At 32.3% G+C, this 20,072-nt stretch overlaps 1 protein-coding gene across 1 annotated transcript; it reads right to left on the reverse strand.

The window, feature by feature from the left end:
• Nucleotides 1-10,286: 10,286 nt before the first annotated feature.
• LOC129916790 (BTB/POZ domain-containing protein KCTD12) lies at nucleotides 10,287-12,001 on the reverse strand. Its single transcript, XM_055996928.1, has one exon. The coding sequence runs from the start codon at nucleotides 11,702-11,704 to the stop codon at nucleotides 11,015-11,017; it is 690 nt and encodes a 229-aa protein (XP_055852903.1). The 5' UTR covers nucleotides 11,705-12,001; the 3' UTR covers nucleotides 10,287-11,014.
• Between the last annotated feature and the right edge of the window lie 8,071 nt (nucleotides 12,002-20,072).

Genomic DNA, 20,072 nt, shown 5'->3' on the forward strand with positions numbered 1-20,072 from the left:
CCTTTTCGAAGCAATTCTGAATGTAATGTCACATTAAAATAAGAAATGCGAGAGGCCAATCATACGATAATGTGTCAAATTTATATGTCAGGAGGTTGCTATAATGTTCTACCGGCGCATATTAAAAAAGTCAATCATCTCGCACATTACGTTCCATGTGCAGAGCATTCATTAAATTTGTTTTAGTACCTACATACTTCGGAGTGTTGCATTGGTCTAATAAGTTTCTTCGGATTTGTACAGGCTTTGTACTTTGTACAACTTTTTTCTTCGCGTCAACTCATCGCCGGTGAATAATGCAGAATAATATTAAAAATGGGTTAGTTTAATTCTCAATAAAAATGTCCGACGAATTCTTTGTCAAAAGGTTTTTTCAGTTTTCAAAAATCTTTGCTCTTTGCAGTCCATTGTTGAAGACAAGACTCAAACGAGTTAGACAAAGGTGTCCAAAAGTTGATGATCACTTCCTATAAGTGAAAATACCAACCGATGAGCTGAAGAAATAACGAGTTGGAAACTTACAACACAGATTAAACGTAACGTAATTTTAGTTTTATAAAATGTACAAAATAGGTCCTTAAGGCGTTCCAGTAAGTGAAATACGATGGAAAATATGGTTTATGAGAATCCGTTTAGTAGGGTTCGGAATTTATAGAAATGCCTTCCTGTGGTCTCGAAACTTTAATTTCTGAAAATTTCATTTGTTTCTCGAATCACACTTGGAAATTATTTGTATTTTTTTTTTTAACTGGGAGAATATTCAGAAAAGTCTTCTTCTTGATTTTATGTCTTTTCAAATTTTTCTCGAGAAATGTATGTAGTTGAGAAGGGGTCTGAACGCGGCTATTAGTTTCGGCAAGTTTTGGAAGGCGTCCAACAACTTGCTGATGTGAGAGTGAGTGTAAAGTATCGCTGAGAGTCAACATCAACAACCGTGGTTTTCCTTAAGAGAAGTATCTGTATGTGTGAGAAAATTGAATGGTCGAGGGAGGAATGTAATAATGAGGAATAAGCTAGAAAGTTCACTTTTGAGTGAGGGATCACAGCGAGGAGTTGAGAAAAAGAAAATCGAGTGGAGGGTTTTAGTTAAGTAGATTTTTGAGGATTCCACTTTTTGCGAGAAAAACTTGATTCGAGGAACGAGGAAGGAGTAAAGGATATTTTCGGGAAAGAAAAAAATAGCAGGAAAATTACAGATAAGTTAAAAATTTAAATTCAGTTATAAATAATTAATAAAGTTAATAAAACATAAAGATTTAAAAAATAAAATTGATAACCCACCTCCAGAAAAAGTGCAACAATTGACGCCCAACGTGGGGGCAAAGCTGGTGGAAGGATTTTTTTTTTTGTGGTTTGTGATTTTGTTATTATTTTTTTTTTAATTTATATAAAGAATTAACTTTGTTTCTTTTTTATTAGGTTAATTATAAAAGTTGAATATTATTTGTTCCAAATAAGAAATTGAATTTGTTTGGTGAAGTAGAAAAGGAGAGAACATTTATACCTAAAAACATATATAACACAGAGTGGAGAGGTATCTGGGTAACAGCAAGTATAATTTTTTTTGTTTTATTTCATTTACATTTTTTTTTTTTTTTTATTCATATTCTATATACCTACTTTTTGTAATCATTCATTTTCCATATCATTTATTAGCATACATTTATTTCGTGTCATATACCTTATTTTTACCGGTTTTAATTTTTTTTTTGCTCTACGTGATTGTCCATTCCTATGATTTATCTTATTATTATTAGAGTTACTCGTAGAAAAGTAGAACTCTTCTACGATTGTGCTACCACTTTTCCATGAACTCGTATCAATTTTTTCTAGTACGATACGAAATAGGAACCATGACACTTTTTTCGGCTTTCGCAGCATTATGTACATATTACGTAATGATCGCTTTAAATTTCATCAAAATCAGTTCATTAGTTGAAAATTTTATAGAAGCTTCTCTCCATTCTTACAGAAGGAAACCCCACTTTCTACGAAAGAAAAATAAACACATACTCCACTTTCCACTATAATGAAATGAAACACACAATTTTATTTGTTCTCTGATTTCTTTTTTTGTATTTTTATTTATCATTTTTTTTTAACTTAATTAAACAATGTATATCTATATAATAGTTAGAGTTATGTTAATATATTTATTTTTTTCTTATTTCTTTTGTTTTGTTTTTTTTTTTTTGTTTGTTTTGTTTTTCAGTTTCACGATCAATACACACAATGAAATTATGTATATAATATTTTTAATGTATATAATGTATATATATCTTTATTTTTCATTTCATATTTTTTTTTTAAATTTAATTTACTATTATTTTTTGTTTTTTTTTTATTAAATTAAAATTATTATAAATAACAGGAAGAGATGCTTTATTGGCTTGTGTTTGTTTTTTTTTTTTTTTTTTTCTTTCAAAAATAAATAAATTAAAAAATATTTATTTTGTTTTATATTCACTTAAATTTAAACATAGAAATATGTGTTTTTGTTTTTCAAGTTTGTTTTTTTTTATTCATTTGTATTTTTAAAAATTTTTCTTTGGTGTTTTGTTTGTTGTTTTAAGTTGATTTATATAAGTTTAATAGTAGATGATTCTCTTTTCTATAAGATTGTTTATTTTTATAATTTTTTTTTTAAATTTCTTTGTTTCAGTGTGTGGTGGTTATTTCGATTGTAGTATACATTTCAAAAGAAAGTCTTATTTATTTTAAATTAAAAATATTTTGTTGTTCAAATAAGACAATAAACTTGCGAAGCAAAATACATTAGCATCAAATTGCATTTAAAAAAGTTCGCTGTTAAAATTTCTAGTTTTTAATTTCTGGATTTCACAAAACTTTTAAAAATATGTGAATTTCTTAGAAACGTGACAAAAGTTCTAGCAAACCCATTTCAATGCAAATTGTCAAAGTTTATGCAAACATAAAAAATAGGCGACACATTTTAGACCTCATTCTCTTTCATAAGTTTAAGGTTGTAAAAAAACCAAATCATTCAACAAAACCTACAGAAGATAAAACATTTTTGCTTATTTATATTTGTCAAATAAAAACTATACAACTGACTGTCCTCGTTTTTATTTTTGTCGAAATTCAATTCAACTTTAGGTCACACATGTGCGTTTCTAGTATCTCAGGGGAAATAAAATGATATCATAAAGTTAAATTGGTAAAGTTAAAGGGCTGGCTCTTTCGAAGTTGTTACATCTTTTGGGAATTGATTTCCATTTTCATTTTCTATTTTTTTTTTTCTATCTTTCTTATAAGAATTGTTGCTGCCTTGGCAATTTGTGCAGAGGTGAAATAAAAAGATTTCTCTCTTACTTAATGGAAAATTTCTTTTAACATTACGAGATTTGTTGTTTTTTTTTTTTTCTTTTTTGTTGGAAATAGAGAGAGATCAAAAGTGACGAGTGTCAAAGTTACTTTTGGTATTATTATTTGGAAATGGTGTTAAATGAAAATGGGATGGGATTTTTCTTTGTAAGAGTTTTTCAAAAGGTAGGTACTTTTAAGGAAATCTATTAGTCTAGTCTCGATTGAATATAATCTTGATGTATATCGACTTTTCTTGGTGAATGAATCAACACAAACATTTATTGAAATCTTCTTAAAGTATCTATTTTTGGATACGTTAAATCTTGAAACCACCTTTTGACTGTTGTTAATAGCAAGTAAAAGTGGAAGAGCTGCTCCCAAATATGAAGAGTCTATAAGGAAGCATTAATCGATCTCCTCTTCGTTTGATTTATGTTTATTTAGGATTCTGCGTCAATGTTACATGCTTTGGTTTCAGGCAAGTACTCACATAATATTGCAGAACTGCTACAAACAGCTTTCGACAAGCTTATGCACTGGGCTAAAGGATGCGGATTGGATATAAATCCCCAAAAACGGAACTTGTCCCGTTCACGAGGAAGGTTACGGACTTCAAACCTTCAACAATTATCTACTCTGTTAAATCAAGTTAAATATATAGACTCATGTTTGTTACAACACTAACCTATAAGCACAATATTAACGAAAGAATGGCACAATGTGGCACTCCTTTTCATACGAAAAGTAAATATGGGTTTTTTCCTATCATTACTCATTGTAAACCTCGGTTATAAGACCGATTCTTACATACTCTGAAGACTTCTGTCAGAGTTGCATGGACGAAGAAGAAGAGGAAACTGTTCAACATCTTTGCATCTGCACTTCTTCTATGAAGACACTAGTGACCTATTAAAAACAGGCGTACAAATTATATCCCTATTTATTAGAAGCTTCGAGTGGTTTGACTAGCTAGTGAGTTCAAAACTCGCTTGCCTTTTGTGGTATCACAATAAACCAATGATTGTGCAACTGGGGCGGATCTCCGCCCGACAGCCACTTTAACCTAACCTAACGTTGTGACAACAAACTCTCCAGATAACGTCACCTCCGATTATTGCTATGTTATAAGTTCTGTGGATACGTCACTTAGCTCAGAATTTTAACCGTAAGATCATTGAGGTAGGACTGTCCAAAGATACACCATACTATAGTGTCAACAGGTATATCCCTGCCGTACTTGATATAAGCTGTTTACATTTTTGCTTGTAAAGCGTTGAATGTTAATCCGCATAAAGTGCACAGTCGTCATAATGACGTATTATTCTTAAAATCGCCACTTCACTTTCCATTTCATATCCCAGAGCCTTGACCCTTGAGAACTAAAATTGTTTGAACGAAAGATGATATTATAGCCCTGTGAGCATTTTGTTAGCGCACAGTGGGGTGATAATTAAACTTCTTTGGGTTCAAAGGAAAGGAAAGAGTTGGTGTGGTTGGTGTATTCAGGTTTTACTAGGGAGACCCACCGCCACCACCAGTAGCTTTATTACAACATGAAAAGAAAATCTCAGGCATACAAATCCCGAACTGAAGCCTACAAAGGCGAATAGGGGACATCGTAGTCCAAAATAATGTTGAGCTATCTCTATTATGTCGATGACGATTCGAAAGATGACCAACCCCGATTTGGTGAAGCAAGTCATATTCAAGCTCATTTTTAGTGAAGCTGACGGGGACGGCCCTGATGCAGACAACGAAGTTGTTGAGAGTATGAACAAACTTATTTCCCGACTATGGTCAAAAGATACTTTGCCGCAGAATGTAATTTCAGCATGGACTTCCCGATCCCTATGAAAGGAGAACCCTGAACTGCTGTAATTACAGAAGCAACTGCAATTACAGAAGCAACTAGCATCTTTAGTTAAAAATCTTATAGGGGTCCATACTGTGAGACTTCGGTTCCAAGCATCCACCACTTAAAATAAAATTTTTTTTCCAGGGATACTGCATCTTGCGAGGACTTAAAAAAGCCTATTATTTTGTTCGGACTAGTCGATAAACTGTAGGTCTCTACCATTTTTGCTAATCAACTACACACAGACAAGAATGGTTGGGAGTTGTTAATCACTAGACCTCATTCCTTCATGGGGTTTCGCATGTGTGATATATCGTGTCACGAAGTTTTAATATCTGTTGAGTTCCTTCCTTTAATGCAAGGATTCTTCTAGTAATATTAGTTGCCTTAAAATATAGCGAAAAAGCTTTAAAAGCCCATAAAGTATATGAACTAAGGCCGAAGAAGACCTTACACCTTACATGGAGCTAACGAGTAGAATATGACCTCAACGAATCCGAGACTGGGGTGGCTGGAAGGTTAAGGTCAACCCTGACTGTTAGCACCATCAAAAGTAAATGCATTCAAAAGAAAAATGCTTCAATAATTAATTCGAAGAAGAAGACAAGTCAGAAGAAGACTATAGTCTATAAAGCAAAGGAGAGGTAAAATGTATAAGCCATCAAATAATTTGGAGAAAAATATATTATTATATCCGACGAATAGAATCATATTCCAAATATCTGCACAATATCTTGAATTCGGTAATGATTCGGACGTGATGCGAATAACCAAACGAATTCCAAAGCAAATAGAGTGGTTTTTGTCTTGTCAGAAATAAGAGAAAGGCAAAATGCTTTATGATTCCATCAACTCTTGAGTACATTTCCAACCCATAATATTTTGAATGTGTTTGACTGTTGATAAACATAACCAAAAGATGGTCAAAGAATTATTGATATTGATGGAGGAATCAAAGGCAGTTTAGAAAGACTTGAGTTGATCAAATTTTAAATAAATGTCTCGAATTTATTTCTAAACTACAAAATCTCACAATTTCCTTGTTTTTTTGCAACTTCTGATTGTGAATGATGACAAGTGATCAATTTGAATTATGAATGTGAAGAAAACATTCAAATTGTGTTTTCCCTTGAGCTTGAACTATCTCCGAGTTATCTTTGAATGAAATTTATCAAAAGAAAATAAGACTCCTTTGTTTTGGTTTCACAAAAAATAAACCATTATTCAAAATTAAACCCTCAACCTTGTTGTTGTTAACCCTTTTTTATTATATTATTTATTCACATCCGTTATTAAGGAAGTTCCATACGCATATTGATTAGAACTTATGTTTTAAAAGAGAAAGAGTTTACTGTGAAGGAATTTCATTATTATGAAGGATCTTTGAATAATTATAAGTTCATATTTAATAATAAAAAGTTTTTGTAGTTTCCCTCATATTTTAAAAACACGAAGGTATACCTAATCTCTTTCAAGGATTAAATTGGTTTGATGTAAAGCAATGTAGCGCAAAAAATCCCTCCCAAAGGGTTAAATTTGGTTTTTGAAAATTTTCCAACCCGAAAATCTTAACATGAAAGAACACCCTCATAAAAATATAAGCAAGCAAAAGTAGCTTGAAGTTACTTAACGCTTATGTATAGTTATCACAAGGATTTTTTCAAAAGGATGTTAGAGATGTTGATATGCCAAATTCTTAATGGAAAAGAAAACAAACAAAAAAACTATTAATAGTTTTAATGGTCACCGAAATTCGACTAGTATAAAAACTATAATCCGTAGAATGTGCTTAGTTTTCATAGTTTCTGCTATTATGTAAGTTTTTTTTTTTGTGAAGTATACACTTTTTGGCACTAATAATAATCCCCATAATGATGCTAGGATGCTTACGAACAACAAACCTCATTATAAGATAGTCGTTTGCAATTACATAACCCATTAACTACAATGAGCCTAAAATTGGTCATGAAATTTGTGTGGAATACCTAATGAGTTAAATTTTTGTGAACTCATAGATTCCTTTTAATGAAATTATATTAAAAATTAGGTGGCACAGCAGGTAGTTCGTTCAATAGGTGTTCCAAGAATTCTGGTAGTAGAGCGTAAAAACTCGAGTTTGCGACAAACCCTATAACGCCAGGAATATTATTTCAATAGTCTTTTTAATGGCATAAAGCAATAAATGTATGTTTAACTTTAATTCCAAATAGATTAACCTTGCGATTTGTGAGTGTTTTCGACAAATATGGAAGAAAATAATGGTTGGATAATAACAATAAGTCACTCGTTAACGAGGAACTTTTGATTTTAGTTTTTTTTTTTTTCAGTTTTATTCAATTGTTTACTTAGTAACTCCAACCAGGACACTAAGGAGTACTGAAAGCTCGGACATCTTGAACCATTAAGCAGCACAGGCAACAGAAGCTATATTGTACTACTGTGTTACTGTAACCGGTCATTATCAATCCTTTTCACTGCTGTAAGAGATTTACGAAGCAGAACATCAAGAAAGATATGGATCTATCAGGACAAAATACTCGTACACTTAAAAGTTACTTAGAGATTTCTTGCAGATTCAATCCAATCATTTTTTCAATATAATTAAGGGCAACACTTTTTTTGATATGACTATAATGCTTCGATTTTGTATGTTTAAAATGAGACCATTCAATTGGAAACAATTAATTAATGCAACAAGTTTCATGTTCAATTAACCCCAGGGGGCAACTAAGGTATAATTGAACATCATCTGTTTCTGCATACATAATGTATAAGGTCAGTTGTCAGTGAATGGCGGTAGCTCAATGGAAAAAACAGAGGTCAAAGTGTAGAACCTTTAGTGCCACCAGCAACATTCAGACAGTAATTGGTCTGTTGTAAACTTGCACAATTTTGCTACTTCTGCAACAGTTTCTTACATTAAAGACATGATTGAAAGAATCTTAAACTTTTGAGAAATAAAGAAACATTTTTTTAATAAGCTTTTCAGAAATAGAGTAAAAAAGGATAGTTTTTTTGTGTTTCGTGTTCGCGAAATTTTTTGAAAGTGGTATAGTTTTTGCTTCTATCACAAATACTCGTACGAATGAACTCCTGTTATAAGAATTGTGTCCAGAAAACGATATGCAGAGAACGCTAGTAAAAAGTTTTTAAAACCATACGAGTTCCTATTCTTTGGTTTCTTTATAACTAAAGGTCACGCTTGTTAAAACTTGAGTTATTTATGTCCTTATTCATACTCTGAGTTTTTATTGTGACGTGAGTTATCAGTTACACGCTTTCATCGAGAAAGACGGAAGTACAAGTTTATCATATGTTGTCATTCGATATTCTTCGAGAAAACTATATAATAAAAGAAGATCTTTGTTTAAAAATTGCAAACAAAATGTTAGCACAACTAAGGTATTAAGCATAAGATCGCCAAATAAGTCAGCCTATGAGCTATGACATAAAACTGAATATTTTTAATAAATCTTGAAGCCAAAACAAAGTTTCATGAAACCGCATACAAAATTATTTTCTATGATTTCTTAAAATTTTGTTTCAAATTGTATTCAGACTCATATAAATGTGAAAGAATCTGGTGTGATTGTTTTTGGTGGTTAACTTTATGTTTTTATGATGCCGAATACAAAATTGAAGTTGTCCAACAAAATATTCTGGGTAAAACCATGAGAAAGTCCGAAAAAACATGTTTTTTTTTCATGTTTTAGGCTTAGGTATTATTTGATCTTTTTTACAAAATACTTTATTGTCGTAAACATTTCTTTGCCCGACTATTGACTTCCACTCTAAAGTTCGTTGAAAAATCCATACAAATGTGCATTATTTGCAGAACGAACAAACTAATTTTAACAGAAATATTCTATTTCATACAAAAAATACTAAATTATGTATGGATTTTTTTAAGTTTTTTAAGCAGAAGCCAATACCTAAAAGTACAAAAAGTGGTAAGACATAAAAAGTCGGTTATTTTAATTTTGTAAAAAATATGACTTTTCAAGTTGTAATAAGCAAAAAAGTAGTTAGGACCCCAATTCATAATCCAAATTTTGATAAATCAGAAATCAAAATCTTGGACCAAGTGAAAAGTTCAAGGAGCCTGATCGGCAATAAATAGGCGGTTCTTATAACACTGTTTCCATTCTTGCAACTAATTGCATGTACCCAGACCCAGGAATGGTTGCTTGAGAGTTTCAAAAGCCCTTGTCCCTTTTAGCAGTCCTGCCACAAAAATTGGAAAAAAGATCTTCCTAATGCAAGATGAGGCATTTTTGAGACATTGTCAACATCAGGCAAATGTTACTATCTTAACTTTTGGCAGCAAACATCAGCTATCATCTGGCGAGGTTAAACTACGTAGAATGCAGTACCCCGAAAGAAATGTCTAAAAGGCGGAGGCTCGATGAAAACCGAACGACAAAATTCTTCACAGGTGGCGACAGAATTATTACGGGATTTAAAATGAGCAGTTTCCCAGGATACACTTTCCAACAACCGATGAAAAACTCCAATAATTGAAAAGCGATTGGTCCTGCCGAGATACCTTCTGAGTTCTGAAAAGATTAAGCTACTACTGGACCGCTCAAATAGTGCATTCGTACTGGTACCTATACGGATGCAACACCTGGAAACTTGCACCGACTGTTACAAAGAAGCTACAAACGTTCATAAATAGATGTCTACGAAATATTCTAAGGATTTTCTGTAGCAACGAAGAACTGCTTAGGAAAACGAGTCATCTTAAACGAGTATATCTTAAACATGATTGCTAGTTTGACCGAACAAGGTCTAATATAAATAACGTTAACGGGAAAAGTGTAAGCGAATAATTTTTGGTTGAAATAGCAGTTGCAGTAAAATACGTTTGAGTTTAAAACGGATATTTATTATGTTTTAAGTTGAAGAGAAAATTTGTGAAATAAAACTTTGTGATGTCACATTTTGAACATGGACATTTTCAGACAGTTAAAAGAAAAAAAAAGTAAACAAAATCTATCTAGTTGAAGACAATTAAATTATAAATATTTTTTTAACGGTGGGTAGGTGTTGGTCATAAATAGTTTAAGAAGTGAGTGTCATTAATTTCTTTGAAATTCTTATAATTCACAATAAAATATTATATTTTTTTAATCTCTCACAAGTTTATTGTATTATTTTTTTTTTTTGATACACTTTCAGTGTCTTCTTGACACACATCCATATTATTTTATTAAACTACAGATATTTTGGAACTCTACTATTTCATACATACATGCTCTGATATTTTTTATTATTTAAATTTATTTGTATTAATTTTTTTCTTTTCTGCTTTTAGCTTTTACATCTTTCTGAGATTACTACCAGTTTTTTGTTCTAGGTTCTATATTTAAATGTATATACTTTTTTCAATTGGAATGCTTACCGCCCAAAGCACATCTGTATTATGTGCAATTTATAGGATTAACCACTGGAAATAATCCCTTTTCGATATATTCACACTAGTAGACAGATAAAACTTTTTTCCTAGATAGATCTCTATTGATTAAAATTCACATTTTTGTAATGGCACATTAAATAAACTAAGACAAATCAAATTCACTGTAAATATACTTTTTTTCAACTGAAGGTACTCCAGATGTTTTATCTTTAAGATATTTTTTTATATCTATTTTTCTTTTTTTGAAAATCTAATTTTCTAAATCTGAAATGCGTTGTGCGCTGGCTAAATGAAAAAACACATCACTCACATATTCTTGGATTAATTTATTATTATTATTTTTTTTTTTTTGTGAAGACACTCCATTGGAGGTCTTGACTTCTATAAAACTTTTCCAACATTTTTGTGCTTCCTTAATCACGGACAAAAACAAATTCATTATAGTGATTCCATCGGTTTTCCTCAGCATCAACACCTGGCTTTGGTTCCGCAATAGATCCAGCTGTTCCCGAGCCACAACTTCCGGCCAATCGAAAACCTTGCTCGTGCAACATGTCAAAGGCCTGTTCAATGAAGCAATGCTTCAGGAAGAATCGTGAAGTGTAGCGGTCTGGTCCACCATGATCAGGATCTCGGGATTCATTTAAGGTATCGCCAAACACATCACGACATTGGGCGACTCTTCCACAAACCAGAATGCGGGAAAGCTTACGGAATTTCACATCTGCCAAACCATCCTTGCCAAATTGAAAACTCCCACGATAGCCAATTGTAATGCTTCCGCTAGGCTTCAAATCCAATTCGGATTTCATGCACTCAAGTAGTCCACTCAATTTATAGTGTTCGGCTTCTTTGCGAAGACGAATCTTTTCCCGAAAGCCTTCTGGCAAATTAAGTTCCTTGTCGCGCAAGTAGTCTAAAATATAGCGAAAGAGCACTCCGTCGCGGTCCAAAAATACTCGACCTTTGCTATCCTTGGTTAAACTGTCGAGATTGCTAAACATCTCGCATAGCAGGGAGGATTTTTCATTTGTTAGCGTTGCAAGCGTTGACGAGTAATGTACACCGCCAACATTTAGTTCGATTATATCGGAAGAACTCATTTCGGCGCCGATTTAGTTCCTTTTTAATTAGTTTTTTGTTTACACGAAAAAAAATGTTTATTTTTTATACACAAATAGTTTTTTTCTCACGCTCAAAGTATCATCTAAAAAAAGTTCCGATTTATAGAAAGGAGATGTATTTATTAGAGAAGCAACCCTTGATTGTGAACTGTCCACCCCGAACTGTTTTCTCGATTTGGCTTCGCGAAGCTAGTTGGTATCTGGAATTTTGCTACTCCGAAAATACCAATGGATGTATCTGAATCTGAGAAATATTGTATACTTCTCCATGTAAAATTGTTTTTTGTTTTGTTTTATTTTTGAATAAATATTTTGTACGCATGTTCAGATAGAGAATTCAATTTGAAATTGAATATTTGTTTATAGAGAGAGAGTTAAAAAAAATGTAGGTACATTTTCAGCGCGTAAATTTTCTTCTTCCTGCATCATACATCATCATCATCATCATGTTCATCATCATCATCATTCATCTCTTGGTTGTAGGACAAAAAGAAGACAAAAAAAAATGTGAAACGAATATGTTTGTAGGTATCTTTTTTGTGTAATTTGGATGTTGCTCTTCCGAATCGTATGTCACTGTCAGTGGCAGTAGTATAGTATCACAAATACAGTGTTTTTGGGAATGCCAGATTAAATTATTTTATATATTATGATTTCAAAATATTTAAGACCTTTCTTTTTAAGATAAATGTTTTTAAATTTGTACGTTATTATAACTGAATAAAGTTTGTAAGGTGCTTAAAAATTATTCATTCATTGGTTTCATCGGTTAAAAAACCGTGATTTCAATGTGGATGATAGCCCGCGTAAAGGAAATCCAAAAATCTTAAAATACGTTGAATTGGAGGCATTGATGATCAATGTCAAAATCTTGTGAAACAACACAAATTAGTTGTCATAATTTTAGCCACAAGAAAATTAATTTTATGAAATGAAGAGTTCTTAGAATTTCCAACCTTTGTTTTAAATTGTGAAAATAGACTTTCGATGATGTCTTGATTAAATATTTTGGTTAATCTTTTGGAAATCAACGTTATCACTTTCATCAAAAATTTGTTCAGCCATTAATGAAGTTCTTCTTATCGTTTGCTCTAAACCATCAATCCAAAAGACTTTCGTTTTTTCACCACTTTAACTTCTTGGACATATTCAATTAATTCTGTTATGCACGTTATGTAATTATTCATTTTCAAATATCGATTTACCTATAAAAAATTATATCGTAGAGACTGGCGCTATTCATGCAATCAAACGTTTTTCATTCCTGTTGTTTTGCTGTTGACTTCACTGTGCATTTTTGTTTTTCCTCAAAATTTCCTATTTCTGCAATAAAGCCGCTGCATGGTCCTACTAAAATTTTGAGAAGCATTTATTACGCGCATCTTTTCAAAAGAATTAGGATCGATATATTTTTGAGTTAAGTTTTGACACATTTTTCCATCTCATAAAGACACTTGATCCTAAGCTAACGACTTAATCGGGCGTATCTAAGTCAGACTTAATTTAAGAGTTGTTCCTGATACTTTTTATGATAAATGTGGAAAATCGTAAAAAGCAAACACTGGTTTTTCATTAAAATAAAAATAAGGCTTATCGTTTGTGATGACCAATATCCCAAACCCAAATCCTTCGATATATTGAGATTTTTTTTTAATAAAATCGTTTTTTTCCAGTTCTATTCGTTTCGCTAACAAAGTAGATGAAAACACATTTTCAATTCGAAACAAGGCCCGTTGCATTAAAACACAAAACTTGTTTCCTTATATTATTTGATCGCACAGTACACATAATAAGGTAATACATACATTCCGAACGTTGTCAAAATTTGTTTGTCAAAAATGGGCACCAATCTGTCAGGTCGGCCTTTAATTTTTATATTTCAATCGCAGTAAACAGGAAATTTGTTTTTGTTTTAATTCATAAAATGTCATTTAAAAATATTATAAATTGAAAAATAACAAATTTTCTTCGTGTTTCATCGCGGAAAATGGTAAATAATTGTTTAAAAATTAGTGGTGTGCGTGGTTTATCGGTTTTTTGTGCGTTTTTCGTCGGTATTTTAAACAATTAAGAATTCGGTAGCTGACATTGGTCGCCAAAGTGTCATGTTTTGACAATCTGACGACCAATGTCAGTTCGGAATATATTACCTTTTTATGTGTACTGTGATTTGATCGTACGAAACCATTATCTTCCAACCTATCGATCAAATCTACATAGATACATACTGCAGAATTTTAAGTAAGATCTTTTCTTATGGCGATTTCGTCAAAAAGCTTAGAAATAGAGTAACAATTGAGTTACGTGAATCAAAGAGACGTTATTTTTCTCATCGATTAGACCCCTCACAAGCAAGACATAATCTCTGGAAAAATCTTCGGGATATTGGTATCGGAAAACAAAAAAAATATTATAATCGGTGCTATTGACAGCTACGAGCTTAACAAGCACTTTACTTCTCATTTAGGTCCAGAACTCATTCCATAAACAAACAGTACCCCAATAGAGAAAAACATGTTTTCCTCTCCTTGTTTTAACTTTACACCAGTTTATGAAACGGATGTGTTAGAGAGCTGTATATGTATAAAATCAAACTCATTTGGACTTGATGAAATCCATCCCGTCTTTGTGAAAGCCATACTTCCATATGATGGTGTACCATCATGTGTGTTAAAAAAAGGCGTATCGTATTTATCCTATCCTCTTTATGTTTTATTCAACTAATCTCTGAAGTGCTCAATCTTTCCAGTACTATGGAAAAATGCTTTTATAAGTCCAATTCACAAAAAAGGATCAAAGAACGAAATCACTAATTACAGACCCATTGCCAAACTTTCTGTTATTCCTAAACTATTTGAGTCCATTATCTGTAGCATGTTATCCTTTAACTGCAAGTCAATTATTTGCGACAATCAACATGACTTCGTCCAAAATAAGTCAACTATTACTAATCTGCTCCATTTTACTTCTTTTTGCCTTGATTCCTTTGAAAACCGGAAGCAAGTAGACTGTGTGTTCACAGACTTTAGTAAAGCCTTCGACAAATTGTGTCACAAGACTTTAGTCCACAAACTAAAGGCCTTAGGATTTAATGACAAATTTTTACTGTGGATTTCGTCATATTTAAAGAATAGAAGTTATACTGTTACTTTCAGAAATGAGGACCAATTTCATGTCAACTCTGGTGTTCCACAAGGTAGCCATTTAGGTCCCCTTTTATTTATTTTGTACATAAATGACATAACATCCATTATAAAAAACTCGTCTGTTTTAATTTACGCTGATGACATTAAAATTTTCAAAATTATAAACTCAATTAATGACTGCTCACAGCTTCAGGAAGATCTACATAGATTTAGGGAATGGTGCAATATAAACCGACTTTATTTGAATAAAGACAAATGTAAAACTATGTGTTTTACACGCAAAAACAACAATTATAACTTATAATTATATTTTAGATTCTTCTTCTCTCTGTAAGCTTTGCGAGTTCTCTGATTTAGGAGTTATTCTTGACACTAAGTTGACGTTTACTGACCATTATAACTTTATAGTTAAAAAAGCTAATAAGATTCTTGGTTTTATCAAACGATTTTCTCGTGATTTCTGTGATCCCTATGTCCTCAAGCTTCTTTATATTTCTTTTGTTAGAAAAAGAGGAACCAAAATATCAAAAAGAGGGATTTTTTGACAATTTTTAAAAAGTGGAGAGAAAGTGGATTAGGTGAAAAAAAGAGGAAAAACGCCTCTTTAGAGGCGCAAAGGTAGCCCTGGGTTCAATAATATGTCCATCAACTCTGTGTCGTCTAAATTTCAGCTATAGTCAAACTAGCATAAGAAGACAATTGCCTTTTTGTCCGATTTTCAGCAGAACAAACTATGGTGTGAATAGCCCATTAAATCAATTGATTTCAGTCTTCAATAAATATTACTTTTTGATCTCATCTGTAAACGACAATGTCAAAAGCAAAACATTTTAAGAAAGCTTTTTTAACATATCATAGTTATTATTTATTTTTTAGGTAAAATTTCATTATTAAAATTGTATGTACATAAATAGTTTTAAGTTCTAACGTTAGGTAATTAACGGATTAAATAAATAAATGTTCTTAAATACATAATGCATCTATTTAACACGATTTTCATGTCGAGCGATTTTCCTTCTATCTGGAAAAAAGCTAAAATTATACCAATCCCGAAAAAGCAAAATGATTTTAGAAAGGTTCATGAATTCACAAACAATACAGAAGTATTTGAACGTCCACAATATGTTATGTATTAATCAATCTGGTTTCCGGCCCAAACATAGCTGCACCACAGCTCTAGTTCGTCAATGTTGTTGAAAACATCAGACAAGCTGTTGATAGGGACAACAGAACTTTTTTTTATTCTTCTGGATATTTCCAAGGCGTTCAGTCAATCATAACATCATGGTTATGACAAGCTAATAAATCAATTCAATTTCTCTTTTCTTTCTGCGAAGTTAGTTCAGTCATACCTTTATTGCAGATCTCAAGCTGTTGAGGTTAGTGGCTCCCTATCTGAACTTCTCATGCTGAGGATTGGTGCCCCACAAGGTACAATTTTGGACCCACTTTTGTTCTCTATGTACATAAACGACTCAATGAAAACTTTGTATATTAATATTTTTTTAGCTAAATAAAGAGGAAGAAGGTACCTTCCTCTTAAATTTTCAAGAAAATATTCAAATACTATTGGCAACACTCTAATCCTACTTTTATTTCAGTTATTTTCAACGCAGAATCAAGCGTGTATGTATTACCCGCTAAGTTTTTTTTTTTTCTGAATACAAAAATAATAATAAAATCATTATAGAAAAAAAAAAACCGAATAAGATATGTGGAAATGACAGCAGAAAAAAGAGTGAATACATTCAGGGAATACCTCAGTCATCTTACAGAAAGAAGATTTCAATGCGCAGTAGTTACATACGGAATCCCAACAACAACAATAGGATTTATTACTATACATTCCCCCACAAAATCCCTTTATCCTCTTCTTTGTGATTACATTTTATTCTCCACGCTTTAATAAAAATCAATAATTTTGTGATAAGGAAAAAAGGGCCATATTGAAAAAGAGCGAGAGAAAGTAACTTCCTGTTTTTTTTTTCCCAGATACATTTTTCTTCTATTTTTTTTTTTCAGAAATATTTACTCCGAAACTTGGTAAAGAACTCTCTTTTTTCGGAGTCAAATTTTTCCTTTACACAAGAAATACCAAAAAAAAAGGACACACAGAAAAAAAAGGGAAAAAGGATTCACTACTCATTATTAAATTCTGGAGAAAATCCAATACATACTCGATTTTTCGATTTTTATTTGCACTTTTGTGAACGTTTTATATTCTGTTGAAAAATCTATGCACGATGCGATGTCCTGGCAAATACACGTACCACATAAGTGGATATTGAATGGAATATATGTTACCTACGTTACGAAGATACGAATACGACGGATGCCAATGCCAACACGCTCCACGCAGAGATAAAAATATTTGTCACTCGCTCCTGGAGTTTGTAATCGTATTCATGCATTTTGTTGGATCAAGAAGGGATTAGACAAGTAGTATCAAGGCAGGCAGAGGCATTTCAATGTGTGAGCTGAGTGAGGGAGGACAAAAGACGAAGGAAGAGATTGCAAAGAGAGTATAGTGTTCAACATGTGTGTGTTTGAAAGGAAGTCCTTTGAAGATAATGTATCTTTATTATTACATTAAATTTGATTCTCTATAGCTTTAGGTTAGTGGGTTGATTATTATTATGATTATTGAATGAAGTAGGTATCTATCTTTTCTCGTACTCCTTTCTTAAAGTTTTGCTATCACGTTATTGATATAAAATTTGAAGTACTACTCAGCATAACACCCCATTTTGTACTATTTTCTAAACGACCTGATACAAGATAACAATGCGAATTTCCTTGAATGAAAAAAAAGAAAGTGTATGTATATATGAATTATTGGTAAACAAAAAAGTGCCTATCCTTTATCATCTCAAGAGGGTAGGTACTCGTTCTTTCAGAAAAATACCCCAACTGTGGGGTGATACTGGTGGTGGTTTATTTTATATGGCAGCTGGAAGAATTGAAAATAAAAAAAATGTATTATTTTCTTGCCAACCGAAAGGTGTCAGAGTGTGTATAAGTTTTCTTTTTTTTTTGTTGAGTAACTAGATAATTTATGGCTTTTTGCACTTCGATTGTAATCGAGATTAAAATCGAATTTTTTTTCTTGAAACGCTTGTGTGGTTTTGCTGATCAATCATTTTATTTTCGAAGTTTTTATTTAACTCAACAATATTAAAGGACTTTAGAAAAAATCTATGAAGAAAACGTACAAACGTATGTATTGTATAGTCTCCCTAGGGTATCCTATGAGGAGGTTTTTTTTTTTTTGAAAAGCACCTGTTGCTCTTTTGCTATTTGGGAAAAGTTTAAAGTAAAAAATTGAAATTTTTTCACGTAACGACACATTCAAGGGGGCTTTTTTTATTCAGGTCTAAGATATTTATGTTCATTAACTTTTTGTAGACTGTTGTGAAATTTGGTTGCAAGGCTTTCGGCTCAACCAGAGTGTTATTTAAAGGAAAAAGAACATGTTCGAAACTGAAATTTTAGGTTATTTATTAAGTTATTCAAAAAATCCGTCTTATTCATAAGTTTAATAGCAGCTGTTCCTGGTCTGGAATTTCATTATTTCGGATTTTCGGTTTAATCTCAGAATATGTTCGTTTCAATATCGTTTTCCACTTGATTCCTCTCTATGATTTCAGTTAATTGATGGACTCTGCCAAGTACCAGACCAATTTCGTGAATGAGCGGGCGAAACCAGGAGATCAATAAATGGAATGGTTAGTAGTCGGACTTTCTGGATGGGGAACTTAAAAGGTGTTTGTTGCTCTACGCACGCACTCCAACTCATTTTCTGTAACCGTTATTTTTGGCAAAAAAAAACCAGTCGAAATAAAGATAATGCATCTTGCGTTAATCTGTCTTTGAAATCAGAGAGTATTGAATTCAGCAGAGGAATATAAATTGCTCTTCGGAAATATTCTTCTGTTGATTGAGCCAGCTTATTATTTAGAAGAAATTCTTGTTTTTTTTATTTCAACTTCGAATTGGTCGCCTATTTTTTTTCGCTTCTAAGTACAGCTTCTCAAAAATAGAAGTAGCTTCCTTTAGTTTTTCCTCTAACATATTCATCAAAAACTTACATCATCTGTTGCCTTACAAAAGTCTAATGAGGCTTTTTGCAGAAATCGGCTGAGAGATACAGTAACTCCTGAAATATATTAATGATCAGTGAAGACTTCGCATAAACAAACAGATGCCACTATGAATTCTGAACTTTGGAGGGCTTTAAAGACGATTTTCCTCACACGCAGTGTTAATGTCCTCTTAAGAAAAAATTCTCTCTACAGCATTGCATTTATATAAAGGAGGTTCAGACTTTGAAATTGGAGGTACAAGGTGATGCCCATCATATCTCTCGACCCATCGTGTTTCGCACAGACCCTTTAATGCCGCTTTTGGCTTTCATAAAGTTGGATAAAGTTTTCTCCTGAATGTCAACTTTGCACGTTGCAATCAGTGCATTTCGAAACCGTCTTGCTAATGTAAGTTTCATTGGAGTTGGATTTCTCAAGGTGTTGGGATCCTTCTTCCGAAAGTTTTCCAATTGTTAAAAGAACTTTCTTTATTATAACGGCTCCATGTACTAATATTTTATAGACAGTAGTACTCATATAACTCTAGCTGTTTCGAGAGCGATGTTTTGAAATTTTTGAGGTTTATTTCTTCATCCGGTGCCATTGTTATCAAGATAATGTTAAAACTATGCATTAATAGAAACTAAAGATCTAATCCAGTGATTTCGGACCTTGCCGTATTTCCATCGTTTGTAGTTCCTTGACCTTGTTTAACAATATCAACGTAGTCTCATGTTCCTCACTTCTTGCGAACCACTTCTTAAATTCTAAATTTATACAAAACATACATCTTATCCATGCATGTAAGGGCGGTATTCCAAATTTATAATATGGTTTTCAATATTATTATTTCTCCTTATGGCATGCAGTTTTGATGTCATTCACTTCAGTGGATTTAGCTTGACACAATAGCACCGTAAATATGATGAATTGCCAGCGATGCTGTTGAAGTTTTCCCATCAATCATAGTTTCATAGTTAGTAGCAAAGTACATGTTAAAATGGATAATTATCTATCGATGTTGGTATCAATTTGTTAATCTGGTTGTGCACTTCTGAAACCTGACAGGTCGGGAAGAGTCGGTCATAGCGCTTGTTTCGTACCTAAATAAGTATGCTA

The sequence above is a fragment of the Episyrphus balteatus genome, chromosome 3, assembly GCF_945859705.1.
Source record: "Episyrphus balteatus chromosome 3, idEpiBalt1.1, whole genome shotgun sequence".
Taxonomy (NCBI): domain Eukaryota; kingdom Metazoa; phylum Arthropoda; class Insecta; order Diptera; family Syrphidae; genus Episyrphus; species Episyrphus balteatus.